This window comes from Melospiza georgiana, chromosome 4, assembly GCF_028018845.1.
Source record: "Melospiza georgiana isolate bMelGeo1 chromosome 4, bMelGeo1.pri, whole genome shotgun sequence".
Taxonomy (NCBI): Eukaryota; Metazoa; Chordata; class Aves; order Passeriformes; family Passerellidae; genus Melospiza; species Melospiza georgiana.
The window spans coordinates 73,281,402-73,301,719 of record NC_080433.1 but is presented as its reverse complement, the minus strand read 5'-3'; the positions used below and the strand labels follow the sequence as shown (position 1 = coordinate 73,301,719).

Sequence of the window (20,318 nt, the reverse complement as noted above, 5' to 3'; positions counted from 1 at the left end):
AAATAAGCCAGAGCACTGCAGTACACACATCCTGGCAGAATCAGATTTAATAAATATGTTAATCTGTTCCAAGAAGAAGAGTATGTGTGAATTAGCAATATTCTTGTAGTAAATAGGTTTTGTGACAATGAAGAAGAGGGATTCTCTAATGAAAAACTGTCAGGTGGGTTTGTTTTTGGGGTAGTTCCCCAGCCCAAGAAAAGTCAGGATAATTTTTAGCCTTGTATTTCAAGCTCTGTTCTTTCTGGGGTGGGGGAAATGAGTTGAAAGAAAAAGAAAGAATAAACCAAGCATTAGCTAGGAAACATTTTTCAAAAAAAGTATGTTCACTGTAAGTATCTTCCAAAAAAGGAGTTGGCTCTGAATTTAAAAATGACAGAAGAGGATCACTACATGTACTGAGACAGCACACCCTGAATTTAACGAAAAATGCCACTCTCTGTGATTACATAAATGTTATTTTCCTATCAGAAAGAAACCTGCACAAGCTTTCACTGTACATTTCTGACGATCATATCTGTTGGCAAAATTGACTAAACTGGCTCTCAATGACTACTCCAACATGGAAATACACAGTAGCACCTTTTCTAACAAACACCAATCGAACATCACAGCATGTAAGTTGTTTCCTACATAAACCATCTCCAGCCCAGAGGTGGATTAAGCACTTAGAGGTAAAACTTTTTATGGTCAAACACTGTCACAAGTTGCCAGAGAGGCTGTGGTGCAGTCTTCATCTGTGAGGAGATTCAAAGCCCAGCAGGACAAAGTCCTGCCCAAGACACTCAAGCACATGCTGTGATTCTGGGGTGTCCTGTGCAGGGCCAGGAGCTGGGCTCGATGATCCTGATGGGTCCCTTCCATGATATTCCATGATTCTATGACCCTGCCCATGATATTCCATGATTCTATGACCCTGCTCATGATATTCCATGATTCTATGACCCTGCCCATGATATTCCATGATTCTATGACCCTGCCCATGATATTCCATGATTCTATGACCCTGCTCTAGCTGAGCCTGGCTAATTGTGTTAGATCATCATGAGGTCCCTTCCAATCAAGACAGCTGTGTAATTCTGTGCCCCAAAAAACAGCAACAAAATCACCTTTGTAAGAATTTTTCACTCTCAGCATTCACATTTCAGAATTCTCTTCACTCTCAGAGTAGAGGCCACAGGACTGTCTAAAACTGAGAAAATCTTCCACTAAACAGACACTTCTAGATCTTACTATTGAGCAGTTTTTAAAAACTGACTCATCACCAGCACTCAAATCTATGCAGGTCATTCCAGTCTATCTGAGTAGGCACATTAAATGACAATGTAGATCAAAATGATATATACACATTTGTCTCAGCTGAGTTTAAATTAACGAGTTCTCAAGGGTTTCTTGGTGGATTTTAAAAATAGATTTGTAATATTAACCAGAAGAGCAAATTTACAGCAGGCTAGAACACTGTCCCAATATTAAAGAGCGCATACTTTAGATTAATTCACATTCCAAGGGAAAACCTAAAATAATCTCTGGTTTTAACATGATTATCTTTGAATTAAGGAAATGGACATACCTATGTGAAATATATGAAGAAATGGCTCCACTTTGTATTTTTTGTTGAAAATATAACTTTTAGAAAAAAGAAAAGGATGCATAGTCTAACAAAAGAAACTTTAAAACCCCCAATATTCTGGGTCATACACCTTTTGTCCCATCATCTCTACATACCTGAAATTAAATCAGCTATTTACTACCAACATCTGCTCAGATTTTTTAGAGAGAATCATATATATAATCTACCAATGTTCTTTACTTGTCTGATGTCCTTATCTATATCAGATATTCAGTAAGGAGTTAATGAATTGAAGACCACAGTTTATAGCCTCATTCTGCAATTGCTATCATTGTATTTTTTAGAAGTGGGTGTCTATTGTATCATACAATAGAGGGGAAAAAAAAAAGAAGGGGTGAGGAGGGTCTGAGTACCTGTTTGTAGAGCCAGCCTCTTCTGACAACTGGTGCATTAGGATTTCTCTTTATGGAGTTGGATCTCTTCCCAAAATTATGAACCTTCTTTGAAGATCGTGATGTCTAAATTGAATTGAACATGTTATAGAAACCATGACATCAATAACTGTACAAAAATCAAAATGCTTTGCTTTTGTCTAAGATGTTTATCTTGTATGTGCTACTCTGGGGGACTGCAGAACACAAACTCTATTCTTTTTTTAGATAAATAATTACTACAATGGTTCTGCTGGTTTCAGCATTTCTTTCTTTTCTTCTGCAGAGAATATAAAGATAAATCCCAAGACAAGTACCAAAAGATGTTTTGGGTTTTTTTCAAACGAGAAAAAACCCAAATTACAAATAACTGACCTTCTTCCAAGGTAGGCAGAATGCCTACTGAGCTGTAGGAAAAGAAGTAAACTCACAGAACTATTATTAATCATTAAAAACTACATCACCTGGGCAACAAATCCCACTCTTTCCTGCTTCCAGCACTGAACTAACATGAAAACTTGTTCAGATTCCAACAAGATATAATTCCCCCTTTCCTAAAATAAAATAATTTTTTTTGTGATCCTTCTTTGTTCTGTGATCTCTTGGTTGGTTTGAATATTACTTTACTTGTGTGCACTAAAGTCTACATAGAAACCTTTACATGGAACTTCAGAGCTCACATCAGCTGTTGCTTATACTTTTTACAATTCTGCAATGATCATCTATGATTAAGAGAAGTAAGAAAAATAAAGCAGTTTAGATTTCTTCTAAATCCTTCTACTTGAATAAACACAAGAAATTGGAAAAGGCACAAAGAAACCTGCAGTGCTTTGCCAATTCACACTTCGTTCTTCTCAGCCTACATTTAAAGAGTTTGCTCTGCAACTAAAGGAGCTGAACATTTACTTGTGTTTTAAATCCTGTAAGAATTCAGACACCATGAGACACAGCAAAGTACACTCCTGTGCAGAAGAAGTCAAGTCCAAATAAGTTTTTAAAGCTGCATTTCAAATCCACCATTTGGATTGAGACAATATGATATTCCTGAGTTTCAGCTTCCCTCTCTCTGCTACTGGGACTAATCACGAGGTTATGCAAAATTCCTAAAGGAGGAAAGCTTGACAACCACTCAGGTTTTGTTGCAAATGAGATGTGGGGTTTCTCCATGGAAATTCTCTCAACACTCATCACAGAACTAAGCTGGGTTTTACTCATGCTTCAGAGAGAATCCCACAGTAGCTGAAAAATCATAAATTGAGAACTTGATTTAAAATTACGTGCAGCTTTTGTCAATGATGCCATTAACTGAAAAATACAACACTGCTTGGCAAAAAAAAATAACATTACAAAAGCTATATGTGCCTGCCTAGAGTCTATAACACAAAGTAAATGTTGTATTTCTTTGTTGCAAGAATAATGAGGGAATATAAAAACAGAGTGCTTTTAATTTCCCTTGGAGATACAGAAATTTGACTCAGTTCTGAAAAGCAAGACAGAGCAAGCAACTGAAAACCTAATTAAGAATAAAAGTAAAAAACTTCTACATTTTATTCTGAAAAATTCTGTCAGCGCAAAATGGACAAAGATCTCTAAGAAGCCAAGAGAATTATGACAGCCAGCTGTGAAAAAGGAATATATAACAAAGAACATATAAAAATGCAGTCATAAAGTGAACTACATCTCTCTGTTAACCTGTGTGACTGCTGCATTGGCATATCACACAAAAGCTGTGCTAACACTTTGATCAGAAATAATTTCTAACACTCACACCTACTCTAATATTAGCTACTAAAGGTTCAGAACCCCTCAAGAGTGCTCCAGAATTCCTACACTCGTAAAAATAGCTAATGCATTGAGGATGCTTCTGAAGACAAGCAAGCACTCATGTCAAGCCTAACAAATTCAGATAATTTAGGCAGCTGTCTCTAAGGTAGGCCTGATAAAAACCCATATTGACTCCAATTTCACTGAGCTAACAGCAGAGTTTTAATGGGTTACATCCTACCAAATGTGAATACAAACTTCCTTCAATTAAATGCAACATCACAAGCGCTTTCTAATTTTAGTTAATACACAGAACACTTGAGATGACTTGTAATTAGTCTGCCATACACTGCATAAAGAGAATAACTTCACAACAAACTCTGAACCTTAAGACAATGAGTATTTTGGGACACTGAAACACTGTAGGTGAGTATATAAACTAATTATGGGTTCTCAGACTTTAGATTATTCCTCCTCTTGTTATGCCTGAGATCTCTGGCTATCCCATGGTCCCTCATATGTAACTAATTATCTCAAAAAGCAGAATCACACCTGGTACCATCTGATCCATTCCAAGGCACAGCAACTCAGATGCCTCCAAAATCAGATCCTGTGGGAAGAGCCCTGCACAAACCCAGTGCTGAGAAAGAAGCCAGGATGCCCAGCCAGTGATGTTCACTGCTTTCCAAAAGTGAAAAAACAAACACCCAGCAGGGTTTTGAACTCTGGATAACAGAGCAGTGAGCATCTGGGGTTGCACATTTCAGCACCCTGGAAGTGGCTTTTCTCTCTGCTTAGCTGGTAGGAAAACACAAGGTCTATGTGAGGCTTCTTTCCCATTTTCAGAACTAGCGAAAAGTCATTAATTAACATTAAATTTATGTGAGGCTTCTTTCCCATTTTCAGAACTAGCAAAAAGTCATTAATTAACATTAAATTTATTGCACGTAAATTCAAAAAACCTAGGTTGAGAACCTTGCAAATAAGGCAATTCTCTGCATGTAAACTCAGAGAATAAAAATCTGTATCTTTGTTACTTTTAACTTGTGTTTAAAAATGTTTCCAGTGTTCAAGGCTACCATTATCGTCCAAACCACAAAAGAACAGGATGCTGCTTTCTGGATTTTGTAGGCAATTCTGGTGCCTTCCAATGCTGCAGTTTTCCATGAGCTGAGTGGTTTCTGCCTCAGCATTTGAGCTTGAACCAGAAGGTTGCTTTTGAAGCAAACCTCCCCATCATTCACTCTCAGTGTGCTTTAGTTTGCATAATAAAGTGAACTGGATTCCATTTAGGACTAAAATATAGAGATGCACAAAGAGCACTACTGGGCTGGTCTGAGTATAAATCATAAAATACAGTGCAGCTGTATTTTACCATCCAGCTCTGAGCACCAGGAACACTCTTCACAGCTCTCCTGTTCACTGGGCTGTTTGCTAATGAATTTTAATAATAAATAATAATAATTCTAATTTCTGTTAATCAGAAGTTTCCAGCTAACTTGGATCCTGAGCAGACCTGAATGGCTACACCTACACTGGCCATTCCAGGCTGGACTGCACTGAAATACCTATAAACAAATTGATTAATATTTGTGAGCACTGGGAAACATCCCAGCTGTACTGGAGTCACCAGGAGCTGTCCTGGCACAGCTGTCTGGTGACAGCTTTCTGTGACAAAATGTCTTTTTGTGACAAAAAATGTCTTCACCTTATTCTGTTGATAATCAGGACAGCAATGAAGAGCAGCAAGATCTGAACTGTGGAGGATGTCTGGAAATGTGATTGACTTTACACATTAAAAAGCAATTTATGACACATAATCCTGTTTGTCTAGGTAGTGATTTTAACAGCAGGGAGAAAAATAAGATTAAAAAAAAAAAAAAGACAACTACAAAAACAATTTCTTCATGCCACAGAGAGATGAAAATAAATACTTCTGCAGCAATCTGAAGCCTGTGGGTTTTCACAGCCAGGGGTCTGTGCTAGTGCCTTCATGTCTGGAAACACACTTCAAGCTACAGGAAATAAGCAGCACTTAGAGCTGTAATCTGTTATTTGGCCCCCCTCATGAATACAGTGGGAAAGGAAGACTAGAATTAGGACTTCTACTGGGCAGGAACAGATTTGGCCTCACCTCATATTAGTCTCTGGTCAGCAACAGCAACAGACCCCTGAGAGTCTGACAGAAAATAGAAACTTCTCCAAGTTTCATGTCTATCAGGGATCAATTAACAGAAGGAAGAATTTTCTCCTATACCCCTTAACTGTCTGAAACTTCAGTTGTATCCCAATTTTTTTTCCATTCCTCATTACATTCCAATATCACGTGTGGTCATGAGTTATCTCTGGAAACAAAAACCACCTAATAAAATTGGTTTGGCAATGACATGAAGCATCCTTCTGCTCTGTAATTAATTCTGTGTAACTTCCTTCACCAATATTTTATTCCTGTTTTATTGTTCTACAATACTATTATATTAATATCATACTGTATATATATGCATATAATATATAAAAATAAATAATATATATGACATTATATATATACACACACATATATACACACACTATACAATACTACAAACTACATATTGTAATAAAAAGTTAAGAATTTCAGGCTTTACTTTTTGAAGGCATGAGTTAGGAAAAAAAAAAAAAAAAGAAAATCAGTTTTGTATCCAGGTACAACCCATGGGCCATATCTACATTTCTAGGAAGCCAGGATTCAACTCATTATCCTTGAATAGCTGTCAGAAAAGGCAGATTGATATTAGCTGTGGTTCTACTTTCCCAGCATTCACCTCCCCAAAAACAACAGTTTTTAAATGGTGTTGCACTAATTCAGACAAATGCACATCTGAAAACTGATGTAAAGTAATTACATATGCAGCCACAATAATCATATTAATATTTTCAGTGCATTTAAATAACTAGAACAGGAGGAATGAGAAACAGAACAATCTATTTTTTTCAAGATGTTATTTTCACAGGAAACTAAAGTGTCATTAATCAATGAAAGTAGAAGAAATCACATTAACTGGGCCAGAGAAATCTCAATTTCCTTCTCGAAGACTATGAAACAAACACAAAGGGCATTTTCAACTTCTCTTCTGAAAGAGAAGTGTAAAAATGTAAGACACATGCTCCTAAATTATAATTAATTTTGCATATTTCACCCGAGATTGCTCCCCAGAAAATGAATTTTGACAGAACTAGCTATGTAATTATTGCATTCTACACCACTGTTATGACTCTAACAAGAAATTACCTGGGGTTTTTTGCTTGCTTGGTTGTTTTAGGGCTTAGCTGGTTTTGAGTTTGTTTTTTTACTGTTGTTGTTTGGGGGTTTTCTAGTTTGTTGTATTTTAAACTGTTTTTCCTGCATGGACTTAAACATGATCATATGAAAGTTGAGATGGATTTTGTTACTGTTCATAATACATCTGTGACTCTATTTTTCCCCCCAGCAACATTAATAGATTAAAGACACTTTTCTGATTAAATCACAGTTTTCTAACATAGGTCAAAGACTCTGCCTGTCTCATAAGATATTTAAAACAACAAAAAAGTTTCCAAAATGCACTGGAAGGAACCTTGCAATGTTTCTTAGCACATGGCAAGTCAATTATTTCAATCCAAGTTTCTGACATTAAGGAATTTGCTCAGTTAGAACACATTCCAAAGTTTACTTTTTTCTTGCAGGCTGGATTAATTTACTGAAAAAGCACTTCTCAGGGTTAGCATTTTCAATGTCTAGCTAAAGCACAGGGTTTTCTCCTTGTTTAACTGCTAACTACTGGCTAGAAGAGATGACAGCTCTTGTCTGTCATCACTGATCAAAGCTGTTTTCTTGGTATCCTAGAAAACTTAAGGCACTTCTTAATTTTGCAGCAAGTGCACTTCTCTCTCAGGAAAGCTGAAAATTAAAAAAAAATGCACACAATAGGCTCATCAGCTTTATCCAATAAACCTAAAAGTTGGTAAGAACATCTGGGCATGTACCTTCTTACTGAGAAACTGGGTAAATGGAGAAGTAAAACATAAATTAAGGTGATCCTGGGATTCTCCCAACCATTTAGCAGGAATTTTTCTAGGAAGCCAGGACTTCTGCTTCTGGCCCAATGCCACCTGCTGTTTAGGGCCACCTCCCACCTCTCTCACAACTACTTCCTGCACACAATCCCAACTCTCTCTGTTTTACCTGGACACATCCAGGCAATTGTTTGTGATGGAGCAATTTCTGCAACAGTGCTGGCCCAGGTGTCTCATCAGTCACTCAGGGTTTTGCTGTTCACACAGATCAGAAAGGTCAGTTTAAGTCACAAGATCTGAGATACCTGATAAAAATTACAGCTACAGTGACAATTTGTTTGAGTTTCCAAATCAAACCTGGAAGAAGTTGAGTGCCCTGAAAAATATGTAAGGGTTGTTTCTCTTTTTCAGTGGAACGCTAACACACAGCACTGTCTAGCACCTTGTGGAATACCTAAATAATTTTAATTCTAATTTATTTGGACATAAAGACTTACTCTGCCCACAGGGCTCATTGGATGAGCAGCATAATCTGATGCCAGATTATAGTTAGTTGCTTCACATATCATGCTTACAGGTCGCTCCTTCTTTTCTTCAGATGACATTGCTGCAGCAGTCCTGAAAATAGAATATGTAATAGCACTGGAACATGCTGTGTGTGCAGACTGCTAATAAAAAGCACCCCTAGATGTAGCTTTGTACAGCCTGTGTCCTACTTTTCCAATCTGAAAGCAATTCACACTTCATTGCAGAGTTACCTGCGCTGTGTTTTAAACTCCAACCTGTTATAGATGAATTTTAAGATGTTGCTTAAAACCAGAATTTCTCTCTTAGCACCAGCAAGGTGTTGGTGGGAGGGAAAAAGACAGGTATGGGTGTGAGATGGAAATGGGAAGAAATGCTCTCCAAAGGCCCCCTCTGGCTTTGCCCCCCTTTCACACTGGTGAAATTTGGCCAGTTCTGGTGTTTTCACTGGAGCCACCATGTAATGTGTTACAGCAAAGGTGGTGGGGGGGACACCCAGAATCCCAACAAAATCCTGAGCTCAGGCATGAGCTCCATGCAGACCTTCTGTATTGCTCTACAAAACTAAAGCAAGGACAGCAAATCTGAGTTATTACCAATGATTCAGAGGGTGCCCCAAAAGGCCAAGGAAATAATCAGTGGAGGAGAAACTATCAGGTAAAACACTATTGATTAACAGCTTGTGGTTGTCTCTAAGTGATTATAAAATTTAGCCCTTTCTGGAAGTTTATTTGCTTGTTATATAGTATCTAGGCTGTTTACTTAAATTACAGAACAATTAAAGTGATAAGAGCAAATTAATGCAGTGCATAAATGTGATTCATTTCTACCACACAACTAATCTGAGCTATGTTTTCTATCTTAACAATCAGTATAAAATATTTATCATTGCTTTCAAGTGATTTAAACAAGTGAAACTGTCTACATGTTGATCTGACTTGGAAAAAATAAACATTGTCACTAGTAATCACTGAATCTTACTTCATTATTAATGGGCTTTAAAGCCTGTGTTTTATAGAGTGAAACAGAAGGCACTTACTGCTCATTCACAACAAAAATACAGTTGTCCTGTGAAGGCTGTCCTGTCACTGGATGTTTGCAGGTCACTTTTCGTTCATTATGACTGTGAAAGAGAGAGAAAGAAAACTTATTAGGCAATAAGTTTTGTTTTTCCAGCTCAGTTATGTAAATCCGGTACATCAAATGTACCAGTTCAGTGAAAACAATTAAGAATATTTCATTATGGCATAGAACAACGTAAGTGTACACAGTCACAAATGCAGATATATATATATGTACACACACACAAAGAATAAGGATGAGAACTAGTATTGAAGAATCTTCACTGGCACTGGGTTGGCAACCATTCTGAATTATAAAAACAATAAAAGTGATTTTAGTTCATATATGAACATAGATAATTCACTTCAGCTATGACTTTATGTATTCATTAATAGGGTTTCAGCTGGTTAGAGACAAGTTGAACATGAGAGATATATAACTGCTCTGTAAAGATAAAACCCTACTGTAAAAGCAACTGTCTTCATCCTCAGGACGTGAAGACATCAGTTTCAAATGTCCAATATTACAGATAAATGGCCAGTGACTGGAAAAAGAGTGAGGGGTTGTAATCACAGTTCTACTTTTGCAGACCTGACTTTTTAATTCAGTGTCTTCCAGATGCTGGGAGGCTGAGCTTCATCCCCAGCAGCACAAAAATGCTTCCCTTGCATTATCTCATTCCCCTGAACTGGAGATCCTGATTGAGCACAGCAGCTCCTGCAGCTTGGAAGAAATTGCCCAAATTCAACAACTACCAGCTGCTGCCACACAGGAAAGAAATGCCTGGGCTTGAGTCCTCCAGCCTGTGAAGGGAAGAAGAGAACGGCAGGGCTGGGTCTGGGCTCCTCAGAGCAAGAAGGACAAGGAACTGCTGGGGAAGGTTCAGCACAGGGCTGTGGAGATGGTGAGGGGACTGCAGCATCTCTCCTGGGAGGAAAGGCTGGCAAAGCTGGGCCTGTTTAGCCTGGAGAAAAGATCATTGAGAGGGATCTTATCAGTGCACCCAAATGTCTGAAGGGTGAGTGACAGGAGCCCAGTGCCAGAGTAGGGGGCACAAACTGAAACACAGCCAGCTCCACCTGAACGTGAGCCAAAAGCACTGAGCACTGGAACAGGCTGCCCAGAGAGGCTGGGGAACCTCCTCTGGGGAGATTCAAACCTGCCTGGCCACCACCTGTGTCTCCTGCTCTGGGTGAGCCTGCCTTGGCAGAGGCATTGGACTAGAAGATCTCCAGAGTAACTTCATCCTTAAGACCTACTTCTTTTCTGCCTATTCATTTAGCCATCTGAATTTTCAAGCACTTTGAATCACAGCTCATCTCATGAATGTCACACTTTCCATCCTTCCTGCTTCATAAAAACAACCTGAATTAACAAGACTATCTTAATATTCTCCACTTTTAAACTAAAATTCTTTGGATCATAACAATTTGCAATTATACAGCATTATTGATTAAAAGTTGCCTCCAAACAAAAGCATATAAAAAAAATCTACATTACTTTCATGGTGAATGAATGGAAAAGCCTTCACAGAGTGCAAGATTAGAAAGACAGCCCAATTCTTTACACTTCCTCTACTGGGATTTTAGAAACCTACTAATGCCTAAATGGAGAGACCATGTTACAGCGCTTAATGATGAGCTGGCAATTGCCAGTGCTTTATCTTTGTTCTGAGTTCAGCAGATTTCTAAGTTTAGCCCCTGAAGGAGCTGTTGTTGCAGAAATGGATCAATTACAACGAGGAGACAGGAAAGAGGACAGTCTGTGCCATTCCCAAATGCCCTGGTCATACAATGCCTCTCAAGGAAATCAGCCCAGATTAATGAGATTTCAGGTTCAAAACATCCCTGAGGAAGTATCCAGGTTTCTTTGGTTGGGTTTTTTTTCTTTTGTGAGTCCTATTTTCTTCCTTTCCAAAACATTTTTTCCCCCCTCTGACATTTCAAACACTCTCACACAAACTGAAAAAAACCCCAAACCAACAAACTATGGACATGAGCTGTCCAAAACGCTTTGCCAAAACGTTGCCTTCTTGTTTGCATTAAACCTTGACAGGTGACTGTCAGCTGCATCCATAAATGTGGAAATAAGTGGATCAGGACTTCTTCTCAGGGACCAGAAATGCTCAGGTCCACCCAAGAGGAGGCACATCCCATGTTTTGTGTGAGTGCACATCACTGATGATACAGAAGAGGCAACACCCAAGGACTGCAGAGGGGAAACCACACAAAACCAGGGGGGAAAGGAGGGAGAGGGCAGAAAATCAGAGAGGAGAGCAGAGGAAGCAATACTCAAGAACATTTTGCTTCAGGTTTGAGTCACATATCAAGTTAGCATCCAAAAGCACCAAAAAAATCCTTAAACAAAACACAGTTTTCCCCACTAGTCACACAGATGTTGAGATGTATGGGAGGTAGCTGAGATTACATAAAAAGGCAGAAAACATATCACGGACATGAGCCATGCTCCTGAGGATTGTACAGCACTTTCTTCTAGACCTGAATAGTCACTTCCTTCTAAAAGAGTAAAGCAAAGGGAAAACAGGCTTTTCCCCCCTTCCAGACAAAGGGAAAACAGGCTTTTTTCCTCTTCAGCTTAAACACAAGTGAAATCTCATGGGTGAACACTGGAAATTCAGCTTGTGCAACTAAGAGTGATGACTGTAAATATGTCTAACTGCATGAACAGATTTTAAATACTTCCATTTGAAAACTTTTTCATTACTCATCTAATTACTGCATTTTTGGCAGTAATCTACCTGGTATTTTGACAAGGCTCCTCAAAATCCTTGTGCAAGGTGTAATGAAGCTTGATAATTATTGTCATAACCCTCCCACATAACAGAAGGTTAAGGCATTTGTTTCAAACTCTATCTTGCACAGCACAGAGAGTTTAATTCAAACCAAGCTACAGCTTGATATTCACAATCTTCAGCACCCAATTTAGACGCTTGTTCAGTTATCCATAAATTCCTAGCTACACAGAGAATTTCATTTATTGTACTACAATAATCTAAACATCATCAATAAATCTCAGGGAAAATAAAGCAAAAACCTAATTTATTTATTGAGAACTCTAATTTCAACTTTATACCAAGTCCAGTGTGTAATTCAGAGTTTCAGCCTTGCATATTTATGTGTATGTACTTTATTATGTGGAAAGAGAGTGATTCACTTTGACACAGCTAGTGTGTTACTTTTCCCTTATGCAGAGGTGCATCCTCTTCCTTCTCCTTCCAGTTTTTCCCATGTTTTGAGAACACAGGACAACTACACACCAAAGTCTTTTGCACTTTTTCTTAACTGACCCGTACTATTTTAGGATCTGTATTAATGGCATGCTAAACACTAGAGACAAAGACAGGAAAAAATTCCCTGTGTATTTCATTACTATTCATGAACATATTCTCCAGACTTGGGATGTGGCACAAACTATTCCTCATTAATATTTGCTACTGGAATGTGCTGGGCTCCAGAAATCTACATTAAGATGACATGAGAGAAGCAATTCAATGCAAAATAAAGCATAATTCTTGCATGTATCAAGATAATATTCTGTGCTTGATTCCAGCTGGGGTTTTATACCTGCCATGAAAGAATCAAAACCAAACTAAAGCAATCCAACCATAAATGTAAAAACTAGCAACCCTAACCACACCAAAATAGCTTCACCTGAGTATAGGGTCCATTTTTAGATATCTCAGCGCAAGACAACTGGTAGCAACCTAACAGCACCAATTTGACCCCTCTTCTCCAGAATTTTCAAACTTTGCAATCCTTTCCTCTGAAAGCTGCAAGCTTTGGCATCATTTGTAAGATAGCTTAGTTCTGGCACATGGACAAACCCCCAGAGCAAAAGGATTTGTCCTGTTCAGGTTAGAAATGACAGCAACCTTGAATTTGAGTCACGTTATTTGCCTCCTTATCTACTCTCTCTCTCTCCTTTCCATCATTTGAGACTCTTAATGTCTTTAGAAGACAGGATTATTTTACTTATTTTCTAGACATGGTCAAAAAAAACTTTGTTGTGCAGTTTTAATTACTCACTAAATGTACAGTCAACAGCAATCTTTTTGTTAGTTTAATGTGATCCAGGGACTACTGAAAAAAAAAAAAAAGCCCTCAAATATATCATTCAGAGATATTATTCTATTTGTAAGCAGCAACTAAGCACATCATTCCAGGTGCAGAGCTTGCCAACACAAGTCCTTCACAAGCAGTTTCTTTGTTTTCTACCTTGTGTTTTCAGGACTGCTGACCCAAAATGCTGTGCACCAATGTTTTGTTCTAACACATGATACAAAAGTCAGCCAAATCAAAACTCTGATCAGTTTTGCTATTTTGAAGTCACTATCATCTTTGTCAGTATACTGCAAAGGAAATTAACTCAGATAACTGCAGCTGGAATGGAAAAGGAGATATGTAATCCAGTAGTACAGTTAAAATGAAGGGTTAGACCATTTTTCCTCTGGAACAAAACAGTTCACTCCAAAGTGGCAACAAAGATCAAAGGACCAGGATGGAAACAGTTGGTTTGGGGTCTCTCCATTGAATGATTTGGTTGAGCTCCCTGTCCTCTTAAAAAAAAAATAAAAAGAGCTGGGCCAGAACTCCCAAAGACATCTGGTTTTCTCCCACTCAAATTAAAGCTAGATGCCACTTCAAAGCTTCTCTCATGGCCTTTCTTTGCAGCCTTTATTTATGTGTTCCTCAGTGCTAAGGCCTTCTCATTTGCTTATTGTCAATGTGGCCATCAAAGCAAAGGCTGAATACAAACAAATCACAAACCAGGACACAGCTTTTAAGAGGCCTCCACATCCTTAATTTAGAAACACTGTTCCTTTTGACAAATGAGCCCTGAAGAACACATTTCAGAAGAATGCTACACCAAATACCTGCTTCCTAACATTTATTCCTAACATTTATTCTAGGTCTTGAGATTCACAGGCTGGCAATCTAATCTCTATTACGGATACATACAATCCCTACATAGCACAAACATGCTGAGACATATTTCTTATGAGAAGCAGTTTTATGCATTTTTCATGACAAAATACTTGAAAAGACGACAAATAAGGTAAGAAGACCAAGATTACCAGAGCAATAAAGTCATTCTCTCTGCATTCATGCTGAACTTCTACACTGATATTTAAAGGTAAGGTTCAACTGGAAACAAACATAAGACAAGTCTAGGGCAGATTTGTTTGGCTTCTGTGAATGAAAACCTTCATTCCTCACCTGGGCTGGCGGGGTTGAATCAAATCAGCCATTTCTACGTTGTGTGCTTGTTCTGTAGCATAAGAATGTCTCATTTCTAACAGCAATAAATGCAGTTATAGTTACCTAAGCAAGAGTTGTCTGAACTTGGAAAAAAATTAAGTAAATGCAGTCCCTTCACAACAGCAAGCAAGGATGTGGTCTGCGGCTATGCTGCCACTTCTATTTTACTACATCTGTAATGCCACATTTTACAGCAAAGAGCAAATGCAAGCACTTTTTCACCAGCGCTATCATACCCTAGAATTACACAAGTCTTTTTTCAATTAAGGTTTTTCAACAACAAGTTTGGAAAGGGGGCCGCATGGCTCCACAGGGAAACATCTGAGTGTGGTAACTAAACATCAGGGAGCCCCAGGAGAAGTGGGAGTGAAGAGACAGCCAGTCCCAAAGTGCTGACAGACCTGTAACACGTCCCATACGCTGCCGAGAACAAAGTGTTGGTGACCCTTTGTGTGCGCACACGCTTTTGGGAATGTGCAGACAAAATTCTCCTCGTTTTCTTGGCAGACAATGTAACACCTAAACTGTAGTTCCTGCTGCCACCATTTTTCTGGGCTGCTCTGAGTTTATTTTTTCAGGCAACCTGCCAGTTCTGTAGACTTTCCTTGTAAGTCCTCCTCAGCTACAGTTACAGCAGCTTTGGTATCTTTGCTGTTGCTGTAGCGGAAAGCATCTGGACATTTCTATACAGCTGACTGTAGTCCAGCTTTCATTTTTATTTTCCAAAAGATTAAGCACTGCTGCCCCAAAATTATAAGCCTTCCTCTCAATGGGACCATTCTAAACCCACACTCATATTCCAGTGAAAATATCCATATGAAAACAGCCTTTTCTCACCTGAGCAGATATGATTATCATGCTCTCATGACATATTTCCAACATAAAACTAAGTTTATGTAAGCAAGAGCAAACATTTTAAAAAACCCAACTATTTCAGAATACTAGGATGAAATACTTGCTAAAACAGCATGCACTCTATTACAGATTGAGAAGGTTTTAATAAAAAACTCCTCTTGCTAATCAAACGCTCCACTGTCAGGAAAAGTTACTGTTTTGAGAGTTCCCAGAACTTTGTGGGAGGTGTCTTTCAATTTGTAGGTAACATATCTGGGAATTTGTAAATACTGAGGCTCAGTAAGGGCCACAAAGCCATTGTGGTAATTAGTGAGATACACCTGCCATATGTCATCAATTTATGCAACATTTCATTATATTTTAAGCCCTAGGCACAGGGTCTGACACAATACCCTGATATCAGCACTGAAGAAGAAGAAAATGTTCAATTCTGTAAGCATTACTCTGTAGTAAAAATGACTGAGACTCTGTTTGCTATCTGAGGTAGAGTTTAGGAGAACATTGAAGTGGGTTTTAGAAGGCAGACCTGTCTGCAAGCCTCAGACTTGGAATCCCATGATCCTTCAATGGTTAACTCCCTGGGGGGATTCCAAGAACTAGAGTAACAATTCTGAAGTGAAATCCCATAATTTTTCTGAAGAGAACGAGGGTTTGGAGCAGCATGGTCCAGCAGGTGGTCTGAGGAGCAGAAACACCACTGGATTCTCCAGTCTGGCTGCTGCTGCCTCTTCCTGCTGATGACAGGACACTCATCATCATCATCATCACCATCACCATCATCTCACCCTCTTCTCAGCCCCGGTGAGGCCATACCTGGAGTGCTGTGTCCAGTTCTGGGCTCCTCAGGACAACAGAGATGTGAGCTCCTGGAGGGGAGGGCCTTGGGGACGGTGGGGAGACTGCAGCATCTCTCAGGAGCAAAGGCTGAGGGAGCTGGGGCTGCTCAGCCCTGAGAAGAGACCTCATCCCTGTCTGTCCCTGCCTTCAGGGAGGGCTCAGAGCAGGGACTGTGAGGCCCAGCAATGGTGGCACAACAGGAATGGGCAGGAACTGATGCCCAGGTTCCACTGAACATGTGGAAGAACTTCCACTCTGTGGGCTGTGCCCACCAAGACTGCCCAGGGAGGTCATCTGCCTCTCTGGAGATGTTCCAGAACCATCTGCACACACTGCTGTGCCCTGTGCTCTGGGGTGACCCTGCCTGGGCAGGGAGGTGGCTCCAGATGCCCACTGTGGTGCCTTCCAGCCTGGCACTCTGTGGAGACTGACAGCAGATGGCTGAGCAGCTGATGTTTTCCAAAATCTTGCTTCCCTGGTGCAGCAGGGACACTACAGCCTCTCCTGAAGAGGTAGAGAGGGTAGAACAAGTAAAAGCTAATTTGTAGAGAGGGCAACAAAAAGCCACATTCAATTAAAAAAAAACCAGAAAAACAACCAACCCCCCAAAAAAAACCAACCCCAAAATAAACAAACAAACATGCCCCCAAAACAAAGAATGCAAACAAAAAAACCTTGTTCCAATACAAAGAAAAAGCTGTCTTTGCTGCTGAAATTTCACCACTCAGATTAGCACACTAACAAATTGGGACATTTCATTAATAGGGGTTAATGAGAAACCACTAATTGGCGTTTTATTACATATAAAATATTAGAGATTTTCAGAACAAGCAATGAACCTGACTTGAATTTACAAGGGATAGACAAATCACAGATTGCATGAGCACAACTGTACAACACTACCAGAAGAAATTCATCCCACCAAGTAAATTAGAGATAATTGAGCTCTCTTAGTCACCCCCTCTACAACTACAAGCATCAAATTCAGTAAAAAACTTTCAGCAAATGCTTTCATAGCTACATAGCAACTTTTACTCTTTTCTAAGCTCACTAGACAGAAAATGATCTTCACCACACTCCACTAAGTTCAGTGATGCAAGCCCTGGCCTATTTCATTTATTAAAAGCCTAAGTGAGATGTGCTCTTGACCAAGTATTAGAAATAGAAGTAGGATTTCAAAAAGCACTTCTGATTTATGCTTTCATTTCACTGTATGAAAATTAGAGATATTAGACAAGAGAAGGCAACTTTAATAGCAATTCCTCTTAGCAATTTTAACCTGTTTTTCAATAATTGTATTTTGAAAAAAAAGCTAAAAATACTTCTAAGAAAAGTGAGTGCAGACAATTTAAGCAGTGTAATACCTATTGATGTGGAAACAGTTGTGTATTTGTTCAACAAACTCTTCCTATGGACCTGCAAAAAAGTAAAGTTCCCGAATTTACTGAGTTACAAATTGAACAGATTTGTAACTCAATAAAATAGAAAAAATAAAATTAGGAAAAAATAGAAAATAAAAATAAAAAATGAAATTAATAAAAATAGAAACAATGCATAATTTCAGTGAATTTCTACCTGAAATTCAACAACAGAATTTCATCAGACCTTTGGTAAAAACACAGTGTTGCTTTGCAAATCTCTCTAAGCACATTGGGATCAAAACCCCAATATTCATTAACAGAAGTAGTTCAATACCTTATTTATCTTAAATCTTCTACCTTTGGTGACATTTCTAACTGGTAGGATTTATCATCACTCAGACTTGTTTGCTTTCTGGTTGATTTGTTTTTTGTTTCTTTTAGTATGAATGGTGGTGAATGGTGGGTTGCTTTGGTTTTTTTGCACTTGGTGTTTTCTTAAGATTGTGTAAATCACACTAATTTTTTAATCATCTAAGCCAAGGTTATATAGAAGTTTAGCAACATTGCACTGCCTCCAGACAGCTACACAACTTCCATTTCTTGACCACTTCAGATACCTGGGAATTGGCATTGTCACCACACAATCACACCTCTGGTAAACAGCCATTTTTATTCAATAAAACCACATTTCTATTAGTAACTCAGCAGAAGTTCTAAAAGAAAACCATGTTTATCAAGCACTTATATCAGAATACACCAGGTTGTAACAAGACCCTTCTTAAGTCTGCTGAGAGAGAAAAACAGTCTGGCAAACTTCTGCCAAGTCACTGTCATCTGGGAAATGATTAGAAATCTTTCTTTTAGCAATCTGAGAGAAGAAAATAGCTGAGATGTTGGTGCACCCAGCTGTCTATCAGTTGTGACTGTGGTACCTATTCAGACACATCCTGTATTTCAAGTTGTCCCTCCCAATAGAGCCTATTGTGCAAGAAATAAGCACCAAGACTGAAATCTATAAAAATAATTATTTTATAAATGAACAGTCATCACTAAGGCTTTAATCACTGGCCTTCTTAAAGCCATTGTGAGGATTTAATTGAATAATCTTGGTGGTCCACTGATAGAGCATATGCAAATATGTGCAGCAGGCCCCAGAGGATAATTAATTGAAGCTTACACCATGTGTGGGCCTGCATTCATCTCAGACAAAAGCGTACAAACCCCATTAAAAATATTCATTGCCTGTGACGTGAAGTTCAAGCCCAGAGACACTGGGGGCACACAGTGTGGCACCGAGCTGGAACGCTGAACGTGCCACTCGCCATCCCCAAGGTCCCAGCTGAGCCTCGCCGAGCTCTCCTTCCTTGCAGTTCATTTGAGTGCAGCTTCAGGAGCTGATCACCTCAGAAAAATAACAATATTAGTGCTTTAGAACAGCAGCAAGTTGTTCTACACGTCTCCAAAAGATTAAAAATGTCAGCAACAAATAAAATTGGTTTGGGATTTGTTTGACATCACAAGTAGATCAGAAATTATCTCAGGATTTTCTCAGAACCCTTACAACCTTTAAAACAGACCTTACACTGTTTTCTTGGAACATCCACACCTAATGCTCATTTGCTCCTAAACCAGACTAACAATCCTGGTGCACATAGAACATATTTTAATTTACAGGTGTGGACACCAATCAGGCTTGTGGGGGAGCTCTGAGAACTAATCTAACTGCAGTGGGCCCACACATCCCCTCTTTTATTTAATTTTAAGTCATCATTGCCTATTACTCACCTTGTTAACTTCAAGTATTTATAAGAAGTAGGCAGGCATTGACTGCTTTTGAGGAAAAAAATATACTGCTTTTCAGGAAAAGCATCCTTACATTATGCACAGAAAAACACCAGAGAGTATCATACTTTGATGTGGCACTCTCACAACTTAAAACATCAACACAAGTCCTTATCAGGCAGAGAATGTCAGCCCAGATGGACCCACCCATATACAAAATATCCATAATAAAAGTTATTTTGAGAAAATTAATTGATTTTTAGAACCAGTCTACCTAACAAATAGCAAAACAAAGCAAGTCAATCTAAATACATTAAAAGATTAAATCTTATTTCCTTAAGTAATATTTTAATTCTTAACCCATCTCAATGCCAAGTTTCTTATAAAATAAATGAAAACCACAACTTAGACAGATGGCTGAAGAGGCAGCAACACCAATACACACTATCAGGTAAGGAAGCATAGCAGATGAAGAGTAACCCTTCCTCTCTAATTAAAGTAATTGGCCTTTTAAAATTAAGGACAAAAATCTGTATAATGGGTAAACACAAATTAATTCTTTCAAGTGCTATAATAAATACACTAGAATAAAAAAACCCAAACAGATTTGTTTTTTAGAATGGCTTCATGTCAGGCGTTTTAAAAGGTGACTTGGCCAAAGTAAGTACCACAAGAAAAACAGCATTTAGGTGGCAGGATATATCATCATTCAATTTACAGACGAGATTTCAGAACCCCATCTGATCAAGAGTTTACGTCTGCCACCCACTGCTTATATGCAGACTGTCAATCACTTTGATGCCTGCTGGTCTCATATAAT

General features: G+C 38.7%; 1 protein-coding gene across 14 annotated transcripts in view; it reads right to left on the bottom strand.

The window, feature by feature from the left end:
• Positions 1-20,318, bottom strand: part of PLEKHA5 (pleckstrin homology domain containing A5) — a 157,549-nt gene that overhangs the window by 57,543 nt on the left and 79,688 nt on the right. For all 14 annotated transcript variants that reach the window (XM_058023545.1, XM_058023546.1, XM_058023549.1 and 11 more), the window contains 3 exons: positions 9,362-9,445; positions 8,295-8,415; positions 1,984-2,088 (listed from right to left, as the gene is read on the bottom strand). In XM_058023545.1, coding sequence (XP_057879528.1) covers positions 1,984-2,088; positions 8,295-8,415; positions 9,362-9,445 — 310 coding nt within the window. The remainder of the gene's footprint in view (positions 1-1,983; positions 2,089-8,294; positions 8,416-9,361; positions 9,446-20,318) is intronic.